Here is a 26,400-nt window from a genome sequence, read left to right as displayed (position 1 = left end):
ATGACTCCCGCAGCGACCGTCGCCGCCGAAGGTGGCCAGCCTGCTTCCCAGGCTGCGGAGCTTTCGCGCCAAAGGGAGAAAAACCTTTCTCCCGACAGCGCTACTGCGTCCCAGCACGCCTCCCCCGCCTCTGTCGCTTCGTCTTTGCCAGCACTCGTTCGGGCCTCTTTGCTGCCTTCCGGAGCGCATCTGGAGCGGTGTTACAGTGTGTGCTGTACAGACACGCACGTCTTTGTGGGAGGCGGCAGCATAGCTGGCGTGGTTTGCGTGTGGAAACTCCCCGGTGACCTGCTCAGAGCTTTCGCTGCGCAGCACGGGGACGGCGACACCGGCGAGGCGACGCGCTTTCCTGCAAAAGATGGCCAGACGCCTGACCGAGCAGAGTGGGAGTTCGTCGGGGTCCTCGGCCCGATGGTGTCCCCCGTCGTTCAGCTGAAACTCAACAGCACGCGAGAGAGGCTCGCTGCTGCCACACAGACTGCGTAAGTCCACTTGAAAAGAAGTGCAAAGGCCGAAAAACGCGGCACAGTCTTCTCTCCTGACTGCCTTGCCGATGCGTAGGGCGCTCCATATCGTAGACACCCCGTTGCGCGTTCCTCTCGCTTTCTTGTCTCCCGTGCGCCCTCGCTCCGACCACCTTGAAGTTTTCCCACGTCTGCTGAAAGGTGAGGGGTTTGGCCTGCCAGTGCGGCCGCGCGAAAATGCGGCTGTCACGTCGGGCCTCTCCACTCCCCTCGCGTCCTCGGGAGGACGGTGCTGTCTTCTCTCCGGTTCTTCACCCTTCCTCGTCGTTTCTCGCGTGCATCTCCATTCACCCCTGTCTCGTTCACCGTTTCTCATGTAAACCACTTCTCTCTGTCTCAAGTCGCCTTCCACCTTTCGTTCGCCCTCTGTCCCTCTGCAGAATAGGTTACATTTGGGACGTGAGTCCGGCAGCTCTGGCGTCGCTCTCGCAGCTGACTGCCTCGGCGCATCTCTCGCTGTCTGTCTTTGCGAGTTTAACCTCGCCGTCTTCGGTCCCCTCGTGGCTTGGCGACGTCTTCGCGGCCGATCCGAGCGCCGCGTCGAACTCGTCGCTGTCGCCGACAGCGCTGCCCCCAGCCATCAGCGACCTGCTGCGTCTCGGGCCGAAACCCGTCGCAGTTCTCGGCGGCGCCGAGTCGCCTGCAAACGTGACTTGCGTCGAGTTCCTCCCCGACGGCTGCACACTCGCCGCAGGCAGCGGTCTCCCGCTCTCCGTAGACCAAGTTGGCCGCGAAGACTGCGTCTCGAAAGCTCCCCTCGGCATCTACCACTGCGAAAGCGGGCACCGCCTCGCAGAATTCCCCGCCTTCGTCTTCTCTCCCGACAAAAAGGCCTCCCACGCCGCCCGCGCTCCTCTCCTCCTCTCCAGCATCGCCACCGTCGCCATGGACCCGCACAAATTCCTCCCTCCTCCCCTCCCCTCTACATCCTCCTCCTCCTCTTCATCTGCTGCGAGTAGTCGCTGGCTCGCTGCTGGCGACGCCGTGTGCGGCTGCACGGCTCTGGTCCTTCTTCCCGATGGTCTGTTGATGCAGCTGCGGCGGCAACACGAGAGTCTTTTGCATGCGTGGAACCAGAAGGAGACGAGACGCCTCGCCCTCCTGCGGCTCCGGCGAAGACGCGACGAGGCGCTGGCTTCAGCTGCCCAGTGCACAGAAGCTGCGGGCGACGATGCGAACTCGGCCGAGGCTGGCCAGCGCATGCAGAGGGAACAGGATGCGGCGGATGCGGAAAAGGCGTACCAGACTGCGCTCGCGGAGGCCGAGGCGGCAGGAGACACGGTCAAGGATCGCGACGAAGAAGACGAGACGCTCGACGAGCGAAAACCGATGCCCCCAGTCCAACCCGCTCTCCTCCACCTTCCCACCGTCGTCGCCCAACTCAGCGAGGCCGCACCAGCCGAGGTAACTGCTGGCCGCTTCTCGCTTCTGCACTTTTACGTGTTCTGCCAGAATGATCAGCCACGGGCGTGTGTCTCCTTCCACTGATGTGTCTCCTTTCAGTGCCGATGCGTCTTCTTCTTCTCTCTTCGCTTTTTCGGTGGTCTCTGAGAACTCTGTGCGTGCTTCTTCAACCGCCCCCATGGCGCTACGAAGAGCCAGTTTCGACTCGCGAGCCCCAGGCTCTCGACTTCATGTAACGACGCATCGAAACACTCCGTCTTCTTCCACATTCAAAACAGTGTTTCGCCAATTTCCGTTCATAACCATACATTTTCCCATATATATATATATATATATATCAGTGTATACGCGCATGCATATAGGTACGTGCAGATGTGCATATGTGCATGCATATACATGCTACCACATACATGTATCTACACAAATAAACATATATGTATATATGAAGACCTATATATATATATATATATATATATATATATATATATATGCGGGTGTATATGTCGTGTTTATGCTGGAGTGTTCCTGGTTTTCTTTCGAGTGCGCATGTCGATCTGTGAGTTTTAACTTTCCCACGCGAGAGAGGACTCGCTTCGTTTGCCCCGTGTTCCTTGTTCCGGATGTGGATTTTGAAATCTTTTCGTTTCTGGGCGCCGCCTGCAGATGACAGCGTTGGCATGGCGGCCTCGACGGCAGGGACATCGGGGGCCTCTCCATCTGTACGTCGCATGCACCGACGGATTTGTTCGCGTTATCCAGCTCAATCCGGTCCCCTTGCACACTTCATCCCAGCACACGCTCCACGTCAGAAGCATTGTGCTCTGCAAAGTTGCCAGTGGATCGAGCTCCGGTAAGAGCAGAACGAAAACAGTCCAAGAATTTGCTTTTCCCTCTCTATTATGTATACACTATAAAGTGAGAGAGGAAGGACGAGCGACGTGGTGGAATGCGGAGGGACACATGGATAGCTGTAGGTGCTTGTCGATCGTTATATCGAGTTAGACAGGTACATCTCGAAAGATGTAGATAGTATGACATATATAGGTAGATGGATATCGATAGGTGCGCGATCTAGATAGACAGGGTTCTCGCCAGGTAGAGATGGGTATGGAGGCATGGAAGGAGTTAGGGAGATAAGCAGAAAGTCAGCGGTAACTACAGGTGGAAAAAGGTTCTGTAGATGAATAAACAGAGCGACGGCGATGTGGCGACACTCCTCACGATTCGTTGAGCCTGGCAAACGGAGGGGAGATTTTCCAGCGATGCCATGCAGTTGCCTCCGTGCGTGTACAGGCATGCACAGACGTGCTTCTGCGCGCGTATCTCCTTCTCTGCAACTCTGTATGCTTTTCCATTTGTGTGGAATGCGAGTCGGCAAAACCAAGGGAGTCTAGTCTACCAGTCTGTACACGGGGGGCGCCGTCTCTCTGAGGCTCGTGCCGGTGGATTTTTGTGGACTTTTGCGCTTTCAGCGGATGTGCGCTCGCTAGTTTGTCTTCGCCCGTATTCGCGACGCGGCCACGTCACCGTTGCTGCATGCAACGCGTTCGATTTCCCCTCGTTCGCCTCCTTTGCTTCGCTCGATCCTTCTGGCTTCGCGGCGGCTTTTCCGGGCATCGAGAGCGGGAAAGACGCCTCAGAGGAGCGCTCGAAGGCCGACGAGACTGCGGCCACCGCTTCGTCTTACCAGGTGCGCTACGTTGAGGGTCTGGGCGAGGCCGGCGATGAGATCGCGACTTGCATCCACACACATGCCGACTTCATTTGCGGAGTCGCAGCCTCGCCCTCGGGACTCCTCGTTGTCTCCCTGGCTGCCGACAAGTCCCTCGTTGTCTACATCCGATCGGAGGCTGCTCGGGAGCGCCTAAAGAAAGAAGAAGAAGAGAGGAAGAGGCGGGAAGCAGAAGAGGCGCGCCGCATGCAAGCGATCGCCGCAGAGGAGAGAACGCATGCAGAGGAAAGGTCGCATGCAGAGGACAGGATGCATGGAGAGGAAAGAACGCATGCAGAGCAGAGCAGCGAAGAAGGGGTTGATGGCTCGAGACGGGAGCGAGTTCGAGACGAACTCGCGGGGCCGGGGAGAGAGGACGCGGCGCCCAGCGCGCCCGAAGAGAGCTCAGCCGGACAGACATGCAGAGATGTTTTGGACGACGAAGAGCGAGGAAGTTCCCCGAAGAGACAGAAAAAGGACCGCTTGCCAACTGAAGGCGCAGAGGATCCGCAACTCGCTCATGGCGACGAGGATGACAGCCTCTTTGGCGAGGACTGAAGCTCAGTTATGAAGTGCGCTTGAACCCTAACGTCGGCGAAATGCATGCTGTGCATGTTTTCCCCACCTCTATATTTATGTAAAGATATAGATATTAGTCCCGAATGAGCGTGGGGGCCATTTTCACAAAAGAAGTATGCCGGTGGATGTGATGTCAATTTCGCGGCTTTGTTGAGGGAAGTGAAAACCCTGAAGGAACGTCTGTCGCTTTTTGCTCACCAAGCTTGGCGTGCACGCGGCAGCTGTACGTCCACTCCGTGGATCCACATTCTGGTCGCTCTTTTGTGTGGATAGTTGCTTCTTCGCCGAGAGTTGCCACACATCGTGGTGCGAGAGAGCGAGAAGCGAGACTTGTTAACTGGTCCTAACCAGCTGCAGTTTCGCGTGTGTCTATCTGTAGACGAGGCCAGAGGTACGCGAGAGTTTAAACGGTAGCACACGCCGCCTGCATGCAAAGGAATGCGCCTGGGCAGCTGACTCTCTCGACAAGTGTCTCGCTCCGAAGACGCGGTTTTGTGTGCGGACGCGAACTAGGAAAGATCTAAAAAAGAGAGGCAAAACTTCCCTGACACAACGCAGCTCTCGACGGGACTTGCGAACTTCTCTGGAGGAAGGCGCAAGCTGCGAAACTCGCTTCGCCTTCGGCTCCTCGCTCTCTGTATTCGTTTCTCTTTATTTTGTCTCCCTTATGTGGCTGTCACTCGTGTCCTTGTTCTCTCTTTCTCTTGCTTCTCGTTCTTCTTTTCTCTTGTTCCTCCCTAGATTGCCTGTAGACAGGCGCTCGAGCAGGCCTTTGCGGAGACGGGAAGAGGGGAGACCGCGGGGCAGTCTTCGATTCAAAATCCACACAGTCAGCGAAGCGCGTTTGGGCTTTTAGCGCGCGCGCTGTCGCAACCTGTCTTGGGAACAGTCGGGCAGGAAACGCGAAACTCTCAAAGAGAGATCGACAGCCAGAAAGATCAGACGGAACGAGAACAAAAGAGCCCGTGAAAAAAGACGTGCGGTTGACAGAAACAGACGGGCTCTGCAAAAAAAGCGCAGAGACACAGAGAGAGGTTTAGAGAGGAAGCGAAGAGCAAATAGGGAGATTAACCCCTGAGAAGACGCCTGCTTTTGGTAGACCTTTCCGCGCTTTGGAGCCGAACTGGACACCCTCGCATTCGCGCCGAAAACGGCGCCTCAGCTGTCGGGCGTCAGTTCGCAGGGAGAGAAGTGCAGATACACCTGACGGTCTCTGATCCCACGTCCTGGGCAAGCAAAACGCACTGTACTCCCCGACAGACGGGGAATCGGCCACCGGGAGCAACGCGTACCCTCGTCTTTTTCGGTCTCTTTTCCTTCGGTCCATCAACTTCACGTTCTGTGGAGCCTTTTTTTGCTGTCTTGCGTTGAGCACGCCAAGCGGTCGAAGGCGAGACTGAAAGAGTCTCTCCTTTAATTTTCCCTCCACCGGAAGCGGCAATTGCAGCAACAGTAGAAAGCAGTCATCGGCTCGTCTGCCGAGCGAATTTGGATCTCGTAGAAATACGCTTCTGTGTGCGAACACTTGGGGCAAGAAGCTGCAAAGAAAAGAGCGGAGAACGCACAGAAGACACGCATACTTGCTCGACGCGAAAGGAGAGGGAAGGAGACTGCAAAGACGACAGAAGTCACGACCGGGGACCACCATGCAGAGAGCGAAGAAACACCCGAGCGAAAGCGAACAATGAAAACAGAGTAAATCCACACACGTGGAAAGAAGAAAGGCCAAGCGTTTGTTCATATACCCAATGCATACGCCCATATACCAATATACATATATAGATATACATGAATATACATATACATGGATTCAAATACATATCTATATATATCCAGATATATAGAGACCCCTTTACGTATATATATATATATATATATGTCCATAAGTGTAGAGTTTTTGGATACGCCATTACCGCCGGATTCTTGTGAGACGGCGGGGCGGCGCGGTCTCTCTGTGGAACGTGAGTTTCCTCGCTTCCTCCAGAGAGAGATGCAAGTTACCTGGTGCCTTTGCGCCGCGAGAAGCTTCTTGATGTTCATCGAGAGGTTCGTCTGCCTTCTTAGGAGTCAAGGGCAATTTCCTGGTCAGTTTTTCCTTGATGTTGAAGACGTAGGGACACGTTTGACAGTGAAACTGCATCGTCACTTCCTGCCGAACGAGCAGCATGTTGTGGCAAGTCGGACAAAAGAGCGCCATGGCGAAAGTGGAGAGAAAAAAAAGAAAAGGAAACGAAGGGAGCGAACGGGGACAAGAAGATCGGAGTCGAGAGGGGCGCGAAAAGGCGAGAATCCTAACGGCGGGAAACGCGACGGCGAGCGGAAGCACAGAAAGGCGAGGAAGAGGACCAAGAGAGACGCAGAGACAGCGGGGAGAACAGACGAATGGAGAGACACGCAAGAGAAAGAGACGAATAACGAAAGAGAAAGAGGATATGAGGCACACGAAACGAGAAAGAGCAGACGACGAGGGAGACGGTGAAAACAGAAGAGCCAGCGAGAAGAGGCGTCGAGGTGAAGCGCCGCGCGTGTAGAAAAGACCCGTATTCCCCCTTGCACTGTCAAAAAGGTGGGCTACCACCCTCTCGTGTGTCGTTGCTTGTCGGGAGGCTTCTTTAGATATATTATAAAAGCAAACGGGAGACGAGATGAAGTGGTCGGCCACTCCCTTTTCTCTTCACCCATTTCTTCTTTCTGCAATCTCTCTCTGCCGCTCGCGGTCGAATTCCACTCGAAAAACCCGAGGGAAGAACCTGTGTCCACGAGGGGAAAAGAGAGAAATGGAACGAGCGTGAAAAGCGAATATTCGTCGCAGTGCATGCTGGAAAAAATGACAGGACTGTCGCGGTGCATGCGGAGAGCTCGCATGCGCCTACATCCAAAAATCCGATGCGCCGGGTTGAGTCCCGGCATGTCTGCCAGGCCGCTTTTCTTCCTCTCCTCTTGACTTCGAGGCGTACTTTTTCATTTTCCTCTTGCAATCGTGCATAGCTGCTGCTTTTAAAACTGACGCCACAGATATAAAGAGAGGGCGTGCTGAGACGCAAAGCGAGAAGGTTGAGGTACAGAGACGGTGGAGATGTTTGCAGAGAACGAGGTCACCACGACGGAGAAGGCGGCCCTCGAAGAAGTGGAAACGGTGAGACATTTTGTTTGTCTTTCGATATGGTCAGGAAACGCAAGGAATTTCCTCGAGACGGCCTCCCTGCGCTCCGAAAAACCTGAAAGTCGCCGGGAGAGACTAGACGAACGCGCGATCGCTACGCGCTCTTCTGCCGCAACAGCCACACGAAAAGCGAGAGAGCTGCGGCGTGTCTCGCTCTTTTCGCAGGAAAATCCTTCGCAACTGTTCGATCGAGAAGGTGATTCGCCACCGTGTGCGCCCTTCCTCCTCGACTTTCCCCAAACAAGCACACCCAGATGTAACCCCTCTCTGTTTCTCCTTTCGCTCTCATTTCCCTTCTCTCTCTTCTTTCTCTTGTTCCTTCTCTCCCTCTTTTCTCTCTCTCTTCTTTCCTTTCTCTTCCTCTCTCCCCTTCTGTCTCTTCCTCCCTTTTCTCCTCTCTTTTCTCCGGGTTCACCCTTTCTCTTTCTGTCTCCCTTTCTGTCTCCCTTTCTGTCTCTTTCGCGCTCCCCGCCTTTCCCTCTTCCTCTCTTTCTCCTCCTCGCTCCTTGTCTTTCTCTCTCATCCTGCCTTTTCTCTTTCGCCCCGCGTTTGCCCCCCGGGGGAAGAGCCCCGCAGACAAGCAGAGACCGTCCCGTGCGCGGTCGCGCATCTGCGTTCGTTTTCTCTCTTGGAAAAGTTGCACAAACTCTCCTCTATGTGCTCACAGGGGCGCCTCTTTGCCCCTGTTCTTTGAAAAAGAAAGAAAGGAAAAGCGAGAGAAGCGAAAACGCAACGCTCGCGGCAAAACAGGAAGAGTTAAGAACTCGTGAGAACAAACAGTCCGCGGCCCGTGAGCTTTCTAGAGAGTATCTCCACTCGGCAATTTTGCGATACTTTTCCCCACCTCGTAGAACGTCTGCAGTGAAATTTCTTCGTCTGAAAAAAGAGCCTTAGTCGGTGAAGAAAGTCTTTGCTGTTGATCTTCGGTCTCAGGAAGATAGGCCAAGGCCTAGGCAGAACAGCTGTGGAAGACCCCGGCGAACCAACGAACGAGAGAATCTTCTCGGATTTGTTTCAGCGGCAAAAAAGCGACTTGCACACCCCTTCACCTCTCCAAATAGAAACGCATCCCTTTTCACCATTTGCAGCGATCGGCTCGTGTCATATCGTGCATATATATATATATATATATATATATACATGCATGTACGCATCTAATTTACACTGATGTGGAGATACATCATTCTATCTCCACCTCGAGATAGGGATAGAAAAGTCTCTCTGTGCGTAGTGACACAGATCTAATTTTTCCGTTCGTCTCTCTCTCTCTACATATCGGTAAATTGCTCTGCTGTTCTCTATATGTGTATCCATACAGGCGTGCGAGTTTTGTGTACAACGTTTACGCGTGATTCCAACCTAGAGCCGACGCGTCTGAAAATGGAGGGACGAATGCGCAGGCGAAGTATGCATGTGTAAGTCTGAGCCCCTTATGGGCATGCGCGGAGTGCCGAGAGTGTTTCTGTTTCCTCTATGTGCTCTGCGAGAACAGAGGACGGGGCCTTCGGCGCCGTCTCCGAGGCGAGGCGTCACAGCTTTACCTAGCGAGAAGGCCAGAAAGAAACGGGAGAGACAGGAAACTGTCCTTGAAAAAACAGCGACAAAATATAGCAAGTGCTGCTACTGTGCAACCTGCTGTTCTGCCTCTCGAGGCAGACGATACACAGGAGCGCGAGGCTAAGGACCAGGACAACGAGCGAAAAGTAACACGAGGTTAAGGGAGAGAAGAAAGAAATCTGGAAGCAGAGACAGTGACAACAGGAACCTTCACCGTTTTCCCGCTTTTTCCTCCTCTTCGCCTCACTTTCTTTCTCACTGTATGTGTTGGGCCCTCCGTCGCCTCTGTCGCTTTCATCCTGTTCTTCCACGTTTTCTCTCTTTCCCCCGTCCCCTTTCTTCTCCTTTACCGCTTGCGTCTTGGTCTTCTCCTCTCTCTGACTTCTAGTTCTCTCTGTTTCTTCGCCTTGTGTTCCATTTCCCCTCCACTTTTTCCAATTTTCCCCCTTTGCTTCGCGCGCGAAATGGAGGCGCCTTCGTCCCTAGAGTGGTCGAGTCGCCTGCGGCGTCGTCCCAGGCGCAGAGGCGCCTCAACGGAGTCTTCCTCGCTTTCTTCAGAAAGAACGCGTTCGAAGCGCGTTGCGAGGCGAGGCTTTCTTTCGTCACGCGTTGCCTCGTGCTCGGGAAACGGAGGCTGCAGGGACGCGCCCGGAAGCAAACGGAAAGCTGCCGGCGGCGATCCTCCCACCTCGCAGGCTTCTCCAGTTGTTTCTGAGTTTTCGCCCTCGACAGGCACCTGCAGTGAAGAGACGCCGCGCAGCACAGACGACTCGGAAGCAGCCAGTGAAAAAGAAGAGATAGGAGAGGGAGACAAAAGCCCAGAAGGGAACCCGAGAGGCACACGCGGTCGTCAGAACAAAGCCGAAGATCCCGAGGTGGTGGCGAACCGGAAAAACTATTATTTCTTGCCGCGTTCGAGGGAGAGGGAACGGGAAAGATCGCGTGCGGGTGCGCAACTCTGCGGTTCGCATTCAAAGCTCTTGCCAAAGAACACAAGAGTCCCGCAACCGTCTTCTTCCTCTCTTCCTTCTTCAGCTTCGCCCCCGGCCTCTCACTCTTCTTCGTCTGGTGGCGAGGAGAAACCGATGCGCAGAGAGCGAGAACGCGAAGCGCCTGTGGAGGCGAAGAGAGGAACGCGGCGACACATACGGCAGTTGGGTGCAGAGCTCGAAACCGCTTTTCCACGCCCCTCTGCATGCAGACAGGGCGAGGATCTGGGGATTTCGTCCTCTGTACATTCACCTCCTTTCTCTTCGTCTGATTCGACTTCGCCACTTCGCCCTGCGACCGGCCCTGGAGAACGGAAAGAAAGACGCGCCAAGGGAAGGGGAGGACGGGGGAAAAGCGGAGACGGGGGGAAAAGACAAGACAGGCGAGACTCCTCGTCGCCGACAGTTGATCGACTGCCAGTGCGCGAAGAAGCACGGGCAGAGAACCGGAGAAGAAGGAAGACGAAGGCACCGGGAAGGAAGGGAGAGGCAGATACCCACTTCGTCGATAGAAGTGACACCCGAAAAGCAGTTCGCGCCTCTCAGGAGACAGACGAGGAAGTCCCGCCTCGCTCCTCTTCTCTGTCTTCTGTTCCTGTAGCAACGCACCTTGTGTCTTTGCGTCGCGTTCCTTCCGCCTCTCATTCTCGTCGACGTCCTTCTTTCTCTCCTTCCTCTTCCTCTGCCTCGTCTCCTTCTCACTGTACACCTCAGCGTCGGCAGCGGTTTGATCGGTCTCCGTTCGCGCCTTCGTCGTCTTCGCATTCTGCTTATGCTGAGCTGAAAAAGGAAAGGAAGGCGAGAGGAAAGACGACGCCTGCGCGATCTGAACTGGGACAGTTGTCGCCGCAGCCTCGGCCTTTCTCTCCATCGTCTTTGCCGTCGTCTCCGCTGTCGTTTTACCTCCCGGCACTTCCGCACACTGTCGGCACAGAGAGCAGCGAAGAGTCCCTTTGCGAGGAAGGAGAAGCAAAGGACAGGAGCTGGCCTTCTCTGCGGGCTGTTGAAAAGTGTCTCCATGCGCATCAGGAAGGTTCTCTGTCTCTTTCCTTTTCTTCTGCCCTCGATTCCTTCCCGCTTCCTTCGTCGTCCCGCCTCGGCTTCTTCGAGAGCCACGTGTACATACACCCAACCAGTTCGCTGCCAGAGGCCAGCAACCGAGGAGCCTCCACCGCAGCATCGCGGTCTTCTCCCTCGGGTGTTTTTCCCGTCTCCTCTTCGACTCGTCTCTTCGCGTTCCTCTCGAGCAGCTGCGTTCCTGCCCCGAAGCAGGCACTCTCTTCTCGGTCTCTGCGCGCTTCTCTCCTGAACGCCAACCCTCAATTCCGGCTGTCCTCCCCTGCCTTCCCGCCGCGACACCGCCGGGTGTACGTACACCTAGTGGAGTCTGAGCTGGACAGCCAGCAGAAGGAAGGCCAAGCGGCCGCGGGGAAGAGCGAACGACCAGGTGCGCATGCAGCGAGAGAAGCGAAGCGTCGAGTCGGAGACGACGGAGAAGAAAGGACGGGCGCATGCGACGACATGCGAGAAAAACAAGTGCAGAAGCGCCTCAAGTCCTGGCGCGTCAGCTCTGTAACCCACGGTGGCGCTTGGAGAGGACAGAGGAAGGGTGGGAGACAGCGAGCGAGAGGAGAAACTGGAGAAGAGAGGACAGACGAAACCGCAGCGTACAGAGAAGAAGATAGAGGAGAAACAGAAGATGGAGAAAAGGTACTGATTGAAAGCGTCGTCGACTGGCTAGTGACAGATCGACTGCACGCGACAGTGTTTCTCCTTGATGCCCGGGAAGGAGGAACGGCGAAGGAGGAGCAGAGACAGGAGACAGGTGAGGCAAAACGCTCCCTTGTTGCTTCCTCCCCTTTGCCTTCGCATTCCCCTTCGCCATATGTCTCCGAGCTGGAGCTGCCTCCGTCTCTCCTGGGGAGGCGAAGGGAATGCAAACCGAGCCTCCAAGCAAAAGGCACCAGAGCGGGAGGCGAGGAAAACGAGAACCGCGAAGCGAGGGACGTAGGTCTCGCCGAGAAAATCCTAAAATGTCTCCTGGAGATGGAAACCAACAGCGAAGGCGAACCTGTCTCCTTCTCTCTCGGTCTCTCTGTCCTCTGCGTCTCCGAAGCGACCGCGACTGATCTCCTCTCTTCTTCGCCTGTGCCTTTCTCCTCTCCCTCATTCTGTGTCGCCTGCTTCGCTCGCTACTTGCCATCTCCACCCTCCTCTTCTTCACCCTGTTCATCTTCCTCCTCTTCCTCCTCTTCCTCCTCTTCCTTTTCTTCCGCTTCTTCTCGATGTGACGCCGGCCCTACCGAGCCGGGGGCTCACTCCAGCTGCCTCGTAACCGTCGGCGTAACAAGCATGCGCCAGGTGCGCGAGTGTCTGAGCCGGGCGAAAGCCACGTTGCGGGAGTGTCGACTGGCAAGTCTTTCCTCCGGGCGCCACGAAGAAGAGAAAACGGGGACGGAGATGAAGCCGCGGCCAGAGACGCGAGGAGGGACGGCCGGAGATGAGGGTGAATCGGCTAGTCTCCTGTGAGTTTGCAGTTGCCGTCTTGCACCCAGGGGCACAAACCCTTCCCAGAAAAATTCCCCGAAGGAGCGTGAAAAGGTGAAAAGAAACGGAGAAGGCCGATTGCAGAAAGGCACATTCGACGGGACGAAAACGAACACGCGCTGCTTTCTCCGTCCTCTGTTTCCGCAGCTTTCCACGTGAGACACAACCCCGCTCAAGCACGCACATGCAGGGAGGGAAAGCCTCGCACCAAGAGAGGCGACCACGAAGAGCACAGAAACCAGGAAAGGGCGTTTTGCGTGCATTTGAAGTCGAATTCACACCGCTTCGTTTGCTCGCGTTTCGTGCGGCTCTTCTTTCTCTCGAAGGTTTGTTCGCGTTCAAGTCCTTGCCCTCTCGTCTGTCGGAGCCTCGCCGACTCTTTCGCTTCTCCACCTCGTCGCGCCGGTCGAAGGAGAAGATCTGAATTCTCCTGAGCAGGCCGTCTCTCCTGGCTTTCCTGCCTCTTCAGTGGAGGGCTCGAAGCGCCTCCTCTCCCTGCTTCAGGAGTATCTCGATCTTCCGCAGCCTTATTTGCCGCAGTCGATGACCTCGTCGGTGTACCTTCACTCTCCCCAGTGTCTGTACACCTCGCCCACTGCTGTCTCTCCTGCCTCCTCCTCGCCCTCCTCCTCCTCGCCCTCCTCTCCGATTCGTTCTTCTCAACCGCCTGCATCTTTGGTGGACGCGCGTGCCGCGCTTCCTGCGGCGCAGCTTCTCCGGCATCTGGTGTCGAGACACTCGAAAGCGTTCGCTCTCTCTGTCCTGCCGTCTCTGACGAGGTCGCCGGGGCCCTCCGCGGTTTTGCTAGACGCGCTCCAGCGCGGGACTCTGCACGGCCCGCGCTGTCTCCCGCTTTTTCTTCCTTCCTCTGAGCTCTTGCCGCGGGAAGACGCTCGACTTGAGAAGCGCCGGGACCGACCCCGAAGGCCGAAGAAAAGCCGTGGAGAGCTGCGCGACGCGTGCGGACTCGCAGGCCTCGCCGCCGCTCTCGGGTGGCGAGAATGGACACGTGCAGGCATCGCGAGAGACAGCCGGACGAAGTTGCGGGGGAAAGCGACGAGACAGGCGGCCCCTGAGAGGGAAGGGATCGGGCCGGAGCACGCGTCGAGCGCGGCCGACGCCTCAGAACCTGCGAGAGAGAAAAACGAGCAGGGCGCAGCCGGCGAAGGAGAACGAGAAACGGAACGGGGAAACGAGAGACACGAACACGAGGGAGAAGACGACGCGACAGAAGACGACGCGACAGAAGACGACGACGAGAGGGTGGAGACATCCAGAGGGGAGCCAGAGAGATGGCCAGCAGGGAAAAGGGAAATCGAGAGAGAGGATGAGGCGAATCAGGTGGAAAGAGGACGCGTTTCGAGTCCCCGTCCATTGCCTTCTCCTTCGCGGTGCACTTCTGTACGGAAGTCTACACGTTCGTTTCCGACAGACGACAAAGGCGAAGTTGAAGAAGGGAGAAGTACAACTCCCTCACGCTTCTACTCCGAGGCGACACACACAGTCCCTGCTTCTTCGATGAATCCTCTGTCGGCGGGTTCTTCCCGACCCGCGAGTTACCAGTGGAGACGTCCACCTTCTTCGTCTTCTTCAGCGTTTAGCGCAGTGGCCGTCTATGAAGAGGGGGCTGCTTTGTCTCTCCTTCCTCTTCCGACCGTTTCGCTTCGCCATTCTTCTTCCTCTCCTGCGCCGTCCGACTGGGCTTTGTCGGTCACTCGGTATGACAACAGCACTCCAAACAAAGACCAAGTAACACAACACAGGACTCCGATTTCTTCATCTTCGTGTGCGTCTTCTTCGTGTCGAGCAGACAAGAAAAACGGACTTGAAAAAGAAAAGCGAGGTCTTTCCATTCAGCCTTCGCCACTCTCTTCCTCTTCAGCTTCTTCCTCTTCAGCTTCTTCCTCTTCAGCTTTTTCCTCTTCAGCTTTTTCCTCTTCAGCTTTTTCCTCTTCAGCTTTTCCCTCTTCAGCTTTTTCCTCTTCAGCTTCTTCCTCTTCATCTTCTTCGTCATCTTCTGCCTCTTCTTCTCTTTCCTGTTCTTCTGAGAGAACCCGGTTGGGTGTTCGTCGGTGGAACAGCTGTTTCCACTTTGGCAATGAGCAATGCACGAAAGCAAACAAGAAAGGGTGCACACCCTCAACTCTAAAAGCGACGAGCTTTTCAGAGGATGTTGCTGATCGATTTCAACCGCCGCTCGCTTCTCAGATGGCCAAGCCGTCAAGAAGCCAGCAAGCGAAGTTCCTTTCCAAAAGCGGTTCAAAGCAAACCATCGGCCTGTCTTCCTCTTCTTCCTCTTCTTCTTCTTTCTCTGCTTCCTCTCTCCGTCGACCTGTGCGCGCCGCACCGGTTTCTGGCGACTCGCCAAGCGAGCGGAACAAGCGCGAAGGAGGGGACGAGCAAGCGAAGGCGACAGACCGCGGAAGAGCGCAAGCGCGGGGCAGCGCAGGCGACCAGGAGCCCGGGGGAGCGAAACGCGGCACAGCAGACGCAGACGAACGCAAGTCCAAGACAGGCCTAAGACGAGCCTGTCTCTCTCGGCCTGCTTCCCAACGCACACACGAGCTGGGCAAACGCATTTCGTTCCAAGCCGGGACTGAAAGAAAAGTCGTGGTCTCCGCGGCTGCGATTCCCGTGAAACAGGAAGACAGAGGGAGTGGAGAAGTGTCGGCAGCCGGAACGACTTCGAAACAAGAGGTAAAACGCCGCAACGGAACAACGCGAGAAGACGGTGGCGAGAAGGCGAACGAGGAGGACCGCGGCAGCAAAGAGCCCTCGAGAAGCGCGGTGTGTCCGCCTTCGTCGTTTTCAGGAACAGGACGTGGCGAGAAAGGGGAACACGATGCAGCGGGAAGCAGAGAAAACGACAGACGACACGTCTGCCTGCATGAGGAAGTCTTGGCGCCACCCAGGCGTTTGCCTCGCGAGCGTGGAGTTCCTTCTACGCGTGTCCTGTCGCCCTCTCCCTGTTTGTCGCCTGCCTTTTCTTCCTTACCTCTCGGTTCTTTGAGCCGGTCCCCGCGTGCGGCTCTCGCGGGTGTACGTACACCGCCCGAGAGGGAGAAGGCGAGACGTCGAGGCTGTCCGAACGGCGGGCTGAGAGGAGGCGAGAGCGAAGAATGGCCAACCGGAGAAGAAGCGCAACCGCGCGCGAGGGCCGCCGTTGCTCCCCTCATCGCAAGGATTAAATCTCAAGCAGCTGCGCATGGAGACCCGTTTCCTGCGTTTCGCAATCCGGAAAAACCAACCCTGAAGACCCCGGAAGAAGAGGCCTGGCTCTCGCCTGCAGAGCGCTTCGCCAGCCAGAAGCGAACTGTTCTGGAGGCTCTTGCGGAAGCAGCCACCGCAGGAACATCGGCGGGAGACAGCGACGCGAGCCGCGTTGCGGCGAACGGAGACAGGGGTGAAGGCGACAAAGAGGAGGTACGATCCAAGAGGAGCCGACGAGAGAGAAGAGGGAGGCGGGCGGAAGAAGCTGGGGCGGTACTAGGAGAGCGAGAACAGGAGGAAGGGCGTGAAGACGACCGCGGAGTGAGGCCAGGAGGAAGCGAAGAGGCAGAGAGACCGAGACAGCGAGATGCCGAGCAAGTTGAAGAGACAGAGAAAGGCCGCGCGTCCCGTCAGAAAAGACACGAGGGGCGCCGGGAGGACAACAGAGAACGCGAAACGCTGCGTCTCGTGAGAGAAAAAGATCTGCAGCTCGAAGTGGTTCGTCTGCGTTCTCTTCTACGGCGAGCACTCGCGAGGCGCCTTCCAAGAGAAGACGAAGAGAAAGACTTTCCATTCCACGTTGCAACGTGTGAAGAGGATTTAGTCCCGGTAGGTCCACGACGAAAACGGCTTAAGTGCCTCTCCCCTGTCGGGTCCTTTTTCTCTTCGCCGGTTCGTTGTTTCCTTGCTGCGTTTCTCCACTCTCGTTGGTGTCGACTCGCCGTCCCTGTCTCCTGGCGGGCTCACGACCCTTCTACCGCGCGCCGTTTCGACCTCGGCGCAGAGACACCCTGTCAGCATTTTGCGTTTCCTCTCATTCGATATGCGTTCTTTTTCCGTCCCTGGTGTCTTTGGTGGTGTGCCGCTCGACGCCTCGCTCCTCGGACCGCACGAGTCTTCGCTTGTCGCCCTCTGGCCTTCCCTCCTGGAATGTTTCTGCTTCAGGCTCAGCGCGAGTTCGCTTGGAGGCTTCCAGCCCGCCCTTGCGCGGCTCCAGAAACCGCCGCCTATCTTTCTCTCTCGCACTTTGTCCCGTCTTCGTCGCGTGCGTCTCCTCGCCTTCACGCTTCTCCTCCCGTCTCTCCCTCGCGCTTTCTTGCTTCGCCCCGCCAGCAGTCTCCCTGTCGGCAGCTCAGGCGCTCCCGAGAGAGACAGCGACAACTGCGCTACTCTGTGCAGGGTCGAGACATGAAGGATGCAAGCGGCGTGAAGCCGCAGAGCCGGTCTTCTTCTCCGTCGGTGAGGACGACACGCACTGCCGCGGGAACGTCTGCGTTGCACGAATCGGATCGGCGCGTTTTTCGCGGTCTCCGAGCTCCTTTCTCGCCTCCCTCGGAGTGCATCGCCTGGGAGGCACTGGAAGCCACCGCGGGAAAGAAAGCGAGTCGGAAAACTGAGGGACGTGCGCAGTCGCTGCCTCCGTTGTCTTCCGTCGTCTGTCTTCGGAATCCCCGCCCGTCGCGTACTTCTCTCTCCCCTCGAAGAGAGAGACAGTGTTGCCGAGAAAGACGTGCCCGTGAATCTGAGGACGCGCGCACGCCAGGCGAAAGAGAGAGAGAAGAAAGAGGCAACCGGTCGCGAGAAGGCAGCAGTCCAGGGGAAAAGGGAACCGGCGTTCTGTCGGCGTGGTCAGACGTGCGCTCCAGTGGTCCTTCTCCGCATCTTCATTGTTCGGCGTGTCACCCGAGAAAAACGCAGGACGAGCGTGAGTCTGTCTTGTCGCCTCAGCTCAGACTCGACTTGTTTCACCAGAGAAACCCCACCATGAAAATCCCTGTCCCTTCCTCGTTTTCGAAGCGGTGGCCTTCTGACCCGCCGCAGCCTGCGTCGACGAGCATCCCTTCCGCGTCTTACGTCTATTCAACGCGTCTTGACGGGTGCCTCGCATGCAGCCCTCGCGCGCGAAGGGAGCAACACGGAGAGCAGCAAAGCAAAGGCCGGAGCGTTTCCCCGACCCGTGCTCCTGAGGTTCGAGAGGCCTGTGCGAAGGCGGAGAGAGAAGAAGTTGTCCGGAGACGAGAGCGCGAAGCCGCGTGGCGAGAGAAGCAAAAGGAACACGGAAACGTGCCCAGGTCTATGAGCAAAGACAGACCAGGCGCTCGCTGGCGCGCCGCGACGCTGCCGGTCTCTCCAGAAGAAAGCGAGAGACCAAGGCCGCCGTCAGAGTCAGCGGCAGCACCCACGGACGGGAGAGAATGTCCCTCTCGCTTCAGAAGCGTGGGCCGACCTACGCCTCAAGTGGGGGAAAGAAGTGGGGCGGAAATGCAACGCGAGGTCTGCGTTGATCTCCCTGAAAAGGGCAAGCGGCTGTGCCCAGACTCGTTTCTTGAAGCGCGTCCCACGTACGCGTCCTTGTCGAGTCGCGACAGGGAACGGAGACAAGAGACAAGGTTTCGTGAGGAAGCGAGGGAGGAAACAGAACGGGAACTCCAAACACTTTCTCCGACTGGAAGTGTTTTGCGCCGTAACGGGAACAGGCAAAGAGAGGAAGAAGACGTGTGGCGACGGACTGGCCGTTCTGTTCGAGCGTCGGGTGTTTGTCGTTGGGGCGGCGGTCGAGATGAGCAGCCATCGAAACGCTCGGACGAAACACCCAGAAATGCGCATGTTTCGCCTCCAGTCACGCCGCGAACGCAGGCAGAGGCGCGCGAGAAGACGCCTCGCACGTGGAGACCCGCGTACCCGCCGTCTGCCCAGGCTCATCTGTGTTTCATCCCGCGGCGCGTAGGAAGCAGCTTGGCAGATGCGCAGAAAGCTAGAAATCAGGCAGAAGGAAAACGAGCCGAAAAACACCGGGAGGCTCAACCAGTGGCGGAAGGCGAGAGAATAAGCGGACGGACGAACCCCTCTCTGAGAGGAACGGAGAAGGAAGGATCAAGGCCAGCAAGTCGCCCAGGACTCTCAAGTGGCCTTTGCGAGGGAGACGGGAAGGATAGCGCGCACAGAGGAAGAACGGAGGTACGATCCGTCGATCACCGAAAGGACCTGACATTATTAGGCGCGTGCCGGGCGAAGCTCCTGGAGGCGGATGGCAACAACTGCTGTACTTGACAGGAAGGAAAACACCACACGTCGTAAAGAACACCTGAGGTTGACCCTATTTGGAGAGACGCCGAACGGAAGCATGTCACCCTACATGCAGACGCATTATGCGCATATGTGTGGATGTGTGGGCTCTATCAATGTATGTAACGTGCATACATATATACATATATATATATATATATATATATATATACATATATACACATATATAAATAGACACACATATATATATATATATATAAATGTTTATTTAACTGTCCTTAGGTTGTGAGTCTACACCTCACATATCGGCAGCTGCAGGCGTATCAGGACGGCGTTTTCTGTCTCTTGGTGCAGTCCAGGTGAAACGGGCGCGCTCGGAGTTTTGGTGGTGCAAGCCCGCATCGTTTTGGTATCGTTGTCTGTCTGTGTTTGTCGTTTCGTGTCCCCGCTTAGCCTGTTTCCCGAACAGGGGGCGGCGGTCGAGTTTTTGATCGCCGGTCCGTCTCTCCTCGGCAATCGCGTTCAGAAAAAGCCAGGGAAGACAAACAGCAGAGAACGCGAGAGGAATGGAGAAGAGGGAGCGACGACGGAAAAGGGAGCGAGAATCAAGCGAACGCGGGAGTGGACAGAAAGCAAGCAGAAGCTGTATCTCGCGCTCTCCAGTCGCCGGTGAGGCAGAACAGAGAGGAGACAGAGAGGGTGGGGGGCGAGAGAGGAAAAGGTGAACAGCGAAGGAAGGGCAACTCGTGAGTTCTTTCATGAAACGCAGGACACATCCCTCTGTCGCGGTACGCTTTCTCGTTTCTCTGCAGCTCTTTTTGAAGGGATTCTCGAGTCGAGAGACTCCCCTCTCTCGGGCTCCCTCAATGTGTCTCTGTCTCTTCAGTCCCCTCTCTCCATTTCGGATTTTTTCTCTCTTCCAGTTTCCTCCTCGGCTTCTCTGTGGCCTCCACCCTCGGTACCTTCTCCATTTCTCGCGCCCATCCTTCACCCGCTTGTTGCTGCGCCGTAGTCGAATCGCTGAGTCTCTCGTGTCCCCCCTGGCGCTTCATCTTAGGTGGCGGTCAACACCGTTGAGAAGAATGCGAAAAAGCTCCTGCAGTGCATGCAGCGAGAGCTAGGCCAACGCGCTCCGACACTTCTTCCCGTCCAAGCAAAACTTCAGCATCTCGTGGAAGTTAGTTTCTCCCCGACGCCTGGTCTCGTCTGAAGTGCCTGAACTTGTCGAAACTCGAACTCTCCGTTTTACGTTTTCCACCCGGTTTCAGGGCGCTTTAGAAACCCGTTTAGCCCGTCTTTGCAGGTTGCAGTGGAGAGGCACACACATGGCGAAGCCCAGAACGCATCTGTAGATGTTCTCTGGTAGGGACACAGAGCAACGACTGTCCTTCCACAAACCCGAGGTACCAGTCGCCGCATACAGGTAGTGAGGACGCCCGTCGCGCCAGTTTCCAAACGGCCCATGTGAGGAAGTCGACAGTTATACTTCTCTGTAGTTTCCGGTTTCCTCGCTCTTTCGCAGCAACTCATCGCGGGATGCACAGAGCGCGACGAGAAGGTACGGCATTTGGTCCAGCTTCTTTGTGCGAACCAGCACGTGAGTTGTTCGCCTCGTTCCGCTTCGTCCCCTTCTCCTTCTTGTCGTCTGCCGAATGTCAAACTCTCTCTAAGTCGCCACAGTGAAACACCAGGAAAAATGAAACCGGGTTCCGCGACACTTTCTAGAAACCGAGCGGCGGTTACCTGGCGCCCAGTTGCCGGTGGTTCAGAGAAATAAGTGACACACCGAAGAGAGAGGTGAGACTGTATGGCTATTCCTAACTGGGTATGTCCCAGCGGTGCGAGGTCAACGCTCAACACGAAGAGGCACTGCAGGGGAGTAGAGAGGTACTCGGCCAGCACACAGGCGGCAACAAGCGCCCGCTTCGCGAGTCAGCAAGTAGGTGGGGCATCTATACAGTCGACACGGTACCCGAGGCGTCCGGGGAAAGTTTTCAACTGTAAAAACGAGCTGAGAGAGACGATCATGGTTCGATCTTTCTGGAACTGTTAGCGAAGGGCGACCGGCGCGTGAGGAATAGCGGAGACTCCCAGGAAGTGGAGTGTTCTCTATCAGGAGTGGCGCTGGGAGGTCCAAGAGAACAGATTCAGAATCAGATCACCTGCGTTCGATGCCCCGAAACTCTCTTATTTCCAAGGGCGATTTGCTCTCGGGAACGTGCGCTGATTCGTCACGGAGAAGCGCCGGAGAAACGTCCAGCGACCTTGGCAGCGAATCGCAAATTTTCTTGTGATGGGTGCCCCGATGGACAAGTTTCGCATCACCAGGTGACCATGTCCAACCTTTCTTTCCGATGGAGACGAGGTGTGAAAAGTGTTTTCTCGACGGAGGGATGGCGTGTGGGATCGATCGAGCAGTCACTCAGTTCGGGGTTCCGGCAGACGGGCTTTTGGTTTTCCTGAGCCTGACATGGTACCAAAACTGCCGGAAAGATTGTCGTCAATGTGTCTTTCCCTCCCTTGGAGGCTCTCGCCAGAAAGGTACCTCTTCAAGACACCGCCTTCGTACGCACGTGTTGCCCACCCGGGCAACACGAGCAGAACAGCCCAGCTGTGGAATCTTTTGGTTCGTTTTGGTTTCGAAACTTCAGGAACCGTTGTTGCAGAGTTCCCCTGACAGTTTTCTGACCGTTCACTTGAAACTTAGCGCCACAAAGAACTGTCGATCGAGCCAACGAGGTCGAACAACTATTGCATTCTTCACTGTTGTTTGATTCGCGCCGAAAGTGCTCGGAGCTCCGGCGCCTGCATATTACGGGTATTTCCTCGAATGTAGTCCTCAGGTGTGAAAAGCGAATCGTGCTGTCACCTCTCGAACGTGCCTTATGGAGCAAACAATGAGAGCAATCGCGGGGGCCTGCTCGTTGTCTGCATTATGTGGCACTTGTGAATTCCTTCCAGAGAGCCGCGTGACGGTGGGGCCCGTATCGGAAAGAGACTTCCATAGAACAGTAACTGGTTACGTTGCTTCAGCGCAGGCGAGAAGAACTCACACAGGAATGTGTGTCTTGGTAAAACGATTCCCCGCGCACGCATTCAGGCACCATTGTGGTGTGCAGCTTCACAGCTTTCTGCACGCCGGAGGCTTGCTCGACTCCAGACTCACCTGTAGCACGAGATTCATTCCACATGGCGCTTTGTTGTATGCCTATCTCATCGAATTCACGTCGAAAGAGCAGTAAAGGGGAACGCATGGGACTGGGGAACCTTTGCGAACCGGAAAGAACGTCACTGCCCAAACGGTTGATCGGCTACGCAGAGAAGGCTTTGTATACTGCTAGACTGGTGGTTACCAGCCCAGGGTAGTGAGACGCGTTTCATGCTGGGGACTAAAACAAGGATTTCTTCCTCGTGAACCGAATTTTCGGTGAGCTTGGCGTATAGCGGGGGTATGTACTTATAGAACCCAAATCAGAGAGGCCTTCGCATGACAGGGGACAGCTAGAAAAGGGGTATGCCAATGAGCAAAAGCTCTGAAGTGGTGACAAGGGAACAGCCAATTAAGATGCAACGCATGACAACACAAAGGCGGAAACAAAACCGCCTGTGACTTCTGCAGATTACACACACATGTGTATGCATCTGTATGTTACCATACACAGACGTGGACGCGTATTTTTTGGCAGAAGGTCGCAACAGGCACTGCAGGAGGCTCTTCCCCCGAAGACATTGGCCTCAATCAGAGATTTGTGAACCCAGGCAAAAGAGAGAAACGCTGCTAGTCAGGAGTGCACTGCTTCTTCACCTGCTAGTGAGCGGCGGGCTGCCGCATGTCTGCTCAGCGTACACTCTAGGCCAGCTGCGCAGTTTGTAACTACAGGAAGCACAGGCACGATAACGCCACGTCAATCAAAAAGAATATCCTTCTTTCTGGCCATTGCACGCCCCGACATGTGAAACGTGTGAGGCCAAAACTCATTGCATCTTCTCAAAACAGAAAGGACATCCGGAGGAAATCTCCCTTTTCGCCCTGAGACGGCTTCTTGAGCCAGCTATTCGGAGCTGCCGTTGCGCCGAGGGGGGTTACGTTTTAGACAGCCGTCCTTGAGAACGTGTTGAGGGACTAACCGGGACGAAGGACGAATTGCCGTGCGTTTAAGGTAGGGGCAATCCCCCACCCCACCGGAAGTCAGTGACCGCCGACGGAAGGAGACAAGGAACTGGGGGCTGCGGGCGCTGCCGGCTCAGTGGAACCTTGTATTCGTCCCCACTGAGGCTTGAGTCTGTTGCCTCGTTACTAATACCAACCGGGGGGGTTTGAACGCTCAGTTGGTTAAAAACACGGAATGTTTCCCCGCCAACTGTCAAAGAAGATGGCGGTGGGCAGCGACAGTCCGCGCGAGACGAAGACTGGAGGTGACCGGGGTCATCTCCAACGGCAAGGATGCGCCGCGACGTCACGGTGGAAGGTACTTGCTCGCGAACGTTCACGTTATCGAGACACCGGTGGGCTGAAAGTTGCCCACGTAACCCTGTAAGTGGCATCATCACCGTCCGGCCGACCCGTCCTTCCTGCGCGGGACAAGGTAACCAGATTATACCCTTCTGCTCTTTGTTATGTCCTTTCCGACTGTAGACTTCATTTCTAAGCGCGGAACTCCTGAAAATGAAGAACGTTCGTGAAACCGTTGGTTGCTTGCTTTTTGTCGCTTGCGTGGTTTCAGTCCAGGCGAGCGCACCGGGTCGCCTGTCCGCTTCAGACGCGAAACCCCGCACGGCCAGTCAGTTGATCACCTCGCTTCAAGGCGGGACGGAGGAACTTACAAGGCAGTCTTTTCTTGTAAGCCGACTGGGGGCTCGCATCGAGGCGACGTCGGAACTTATTGCCGAAATTATCAGGAGCGTCGGAGAGCTCAATATCCTCAAAAGCTTCGCAGATGAATTGACGGAGTTGGGGGAGCGGCTTCAGCAGGCTGCCATTCTTATCGCGGCGGTTTCAGAAGATCAAAAGAATAGGATCCAGGCGCTTGATGAAACGGACAAGTCGGATGAGGAGCGACAGTTAGCTGCTAGGACGATTGGCCAGGCGGAACAAGCATTGGATGCTGCCAGGTTGTCCCTGGCTCTTTCCCCTTAGGAGGGTTGCCCCGGACTTGGGACCAAAGATAGTTTCTCCCTCGGTAGATGCCGGGGTCACTTTGTTCGTATGTACCTTCCGTGTCGATATGTCGCAACTGATTTTATAATGCAATTGGTAGCCACTGTTTGGGGCAGTGTTAGTCCTGATGCAGCCGTCACGAATAATGTGAACCCGACCGTGTTCTCCGTGTGTATGTAGTGTGATGCATATCTCATCAAGGCAGTCCAAACGAAAAATTGATGTTGGCGCATGCTGTAGGAAGACCGTGCAACGCCCGTTTGAGGAACTGCATACCTAAGTTTTTTTACGGCTTGGCTGTTCAAATACAACAGCCGCCGATGATTCGGTAACCGGGATCAAAACGCCGATGTTGAGGCGCAGTTTTAATCGCAGATAGAAGCTAAGTTGCCGTCTAACGCCAGAGTCGTTAGAAGTTCATGTGGGGAGTTCCTTGCCAGCATCAGTGAACTGAATAGTCCGTCGGAGTCGTGGCCGTTCTATTATAATGCATCCGTAGTCCTACAGAATGCACACAAACCAAAGTGTAGTTCCTGTCTCAAACTGAGAACCGGCACACGTCTTGAACGCGGACCTTTCACACGTCTGTGATTCGAAGCACTACGCCCGGCGTAGCATTTACGCCTGCTTCCGTCCAGCCGTAATTGAGAAGCAGCATGTCTTATTCGTGAGTCACCCTTGCAAACCAGCACACCGACCAGAGCTCACGACAGAAAAACAAGGGTGAGAGGTAGCAGGTCGGTTTAAATGACGTTACCTTAAGGGTCGCCGCCATAGGTTAAGACGGCCATGTACCTTCCCTCAGCTAGACTAGCTGTCGCAGAGTTTTCTGCGATGACTTTTGCGTCCACGACGTTCTTTTCGGCTCGCTGCGAACCCGCTTAGTCGTTAACGCTGTCAGGAGAAGAGGAGCTTCCCTAGCAACGCACGTGTGGACAGCAAAACACAAGGAATCTCCAGTCATTTGCAGCCGCGCGAGGGTGTTGATTCAAGAAAGAGTTGAACTGTTCCGCACCCAAACATACACGCATCCTGAGGCCGTAATGAGCAAGCAGGAGTTTCACAGTAGCGAGAAAAACTGTTCAGGACGCGTTTGGGAGACACGCACGGCCGGGCCGATTTTACCGTTGATCGTTTGGCAGCAGCCGTCCCATTGTCGTTCGTATCCTCGACACGTCACGCATCCAGGAGGCCAGTTCTGAGGTTTTGCGCATTCTCTTTCTGATGGTTCTTTTTTCCAGATGAATAGTCACGTCAGTTTCTGGGGCTCCACAAAATGCGATGAATGCACCTACGAACTTTGCGACTGCTCAAAAGTAGCAGGGAATTGCCGACCACGCAATGGATATGGCGAAACACGCTTTGGAAACCGCCAGACTGGCCATAGAGTTGCCCTTTTAGAACGCTGACGTTATTTCGAGGGTGAGCAACTCTGCAAAGTTCGTTGCTGAACGTATTTTCGTAGGATTTCCATGTCACTGTGTGAAAACCATAGAACACAGTACGGCACCGATGCAGTACTTACGCGAGGGGAAAATTGAAACACGACACCTGCAATTTCAGACCATATTGTAGAACTCTTCGTCAAGCTCTCGTCATGGCCTCGCCTTACCAGCTGCTATAAAGCGACAACATTGTTTGCTTCTGATTGTGTCGTTGCCATTCGGATGCATCAACACCTGCTGAGGGAACGGATGCATATCGCAGGGATTCAGAGACTCCTTTTTTATGATGATCGGACCTTAGCTTGAGAGCACTACATCCTCATGGCGGATTTTGATGCGCTCGCTTTTCCCTTCCCCACCGACATGACGAGATTCAGTGTTGTCGAAGAAGCGGGTGATCGCGGTCTCGACCACCGAACTCCTGATTGTCACTTGCTAAATATTCACTCAAGATAACCCGTCAGTCAGATGAAGCAGGGTTGTGCGAGCCTCGTCCTACGAATGCAGTGATTCGTCTAGAACATGCTTATGCGGTTTTCCGTGTCCACTACGAATTTCTAGGCTGGAGATGGCAGAGCCACACTTGATTCCTCGAATTTCGTATACAAAGAACGAGAAACACAAGTCAGTGTAAAGCGGCGCAAGCCAGCTGCCCTCTGCACCATGAAGCGGCAAGGAACGCCATCACAGTTGCCGCTGCGTTGGAATGGACCTCCAAATTGTCAGGAGCTGCGTCACCTGAAGCCTGATGCATGAAGGCGTCATTCAACGGTGATAGCGTGGCGTCACTTTATCGCAAGTATCTCGCTCCTCCAGAGTGCCAGGTATTTGTAACTACATTGCATCTACGAACCGGAAAAGGAAAACTGGTCCTGAGGACCACCTTCTAGCTCAGAGACCTGCACTCCCTGATGCCTGCAGCCGACGTTCAGGCGGTTCCCCATGTGCCGATGACGTCTTTGTTGGGCCATCTTTCACTTTTCACGTCTTCCAAGGCGTGACGCGACGAAGTTTCCGCGCCCTTCAAGCACTTTCTTAGCAGGTGTGGTGAACTGTGTGCTCTACCGGTCGTGTATGAGAATCTTT

The 26,400-nt window shown here is 55.4% G+C and overlaps 2 protein-coding genes across 2 annotated transcripts; one reads left to right on the top strand and one right to left on the bottom strand.

The window, feature by feature from the left end:
• Positions 1-4,197, top strand: NCLIV_055840 (conserved hypothetical protein; the record flags this gene model as incomplete). Its single annotated transcript, XM_003885138.1, has 4 exons — positions 1-482; positions 905-1,928; positions 2,688-2,778; positions 3,401-4,197. 4 exons carry the CDS (start codon positions 1-3, stop codon positions 4,195-4,197), a joined length of 2,394 nt encoding a protein of 797 aa, XP_003885187.1.
• A 1,434-nt stretch (positions 4,198-5,631) lies between these two features.
• Positions 5,632-6,415, bottom strand: NCLIV_055830 (hypothetical protein; the record flags this gene model as incomplete). Its single annotated transcript, XM_003885137.1, has 2 exons — positions 5,632-5,756; positions 6,220-6,415. The coding sequence occupies 2 exons, from the start codon at positions 6,413-6,415 to the stop codon at positions 5,632-5,634; spliced, it is 321 nt and encodes a 106-aa protein (XP_003885186.1).
• Positions 6,416-26,400: the final 19,985 nt, after the last annotated feature.

Source organism: Neospora caninum, chromosome XI, assembly GCF_000208865.1.
Source record: "Neospora caninum Liverpool complete genome, chromosome XI".
Taxonomy (NCBI): domain Eukaryota; phylum Apicomplexa; class Conoidasida; order Eucoccidiorida; family Sarcocystidae; genus Neospora; species Neospora caninum.
This window is presented reverse-complemented; position numbering and strand designations above follow the sequence as displayed.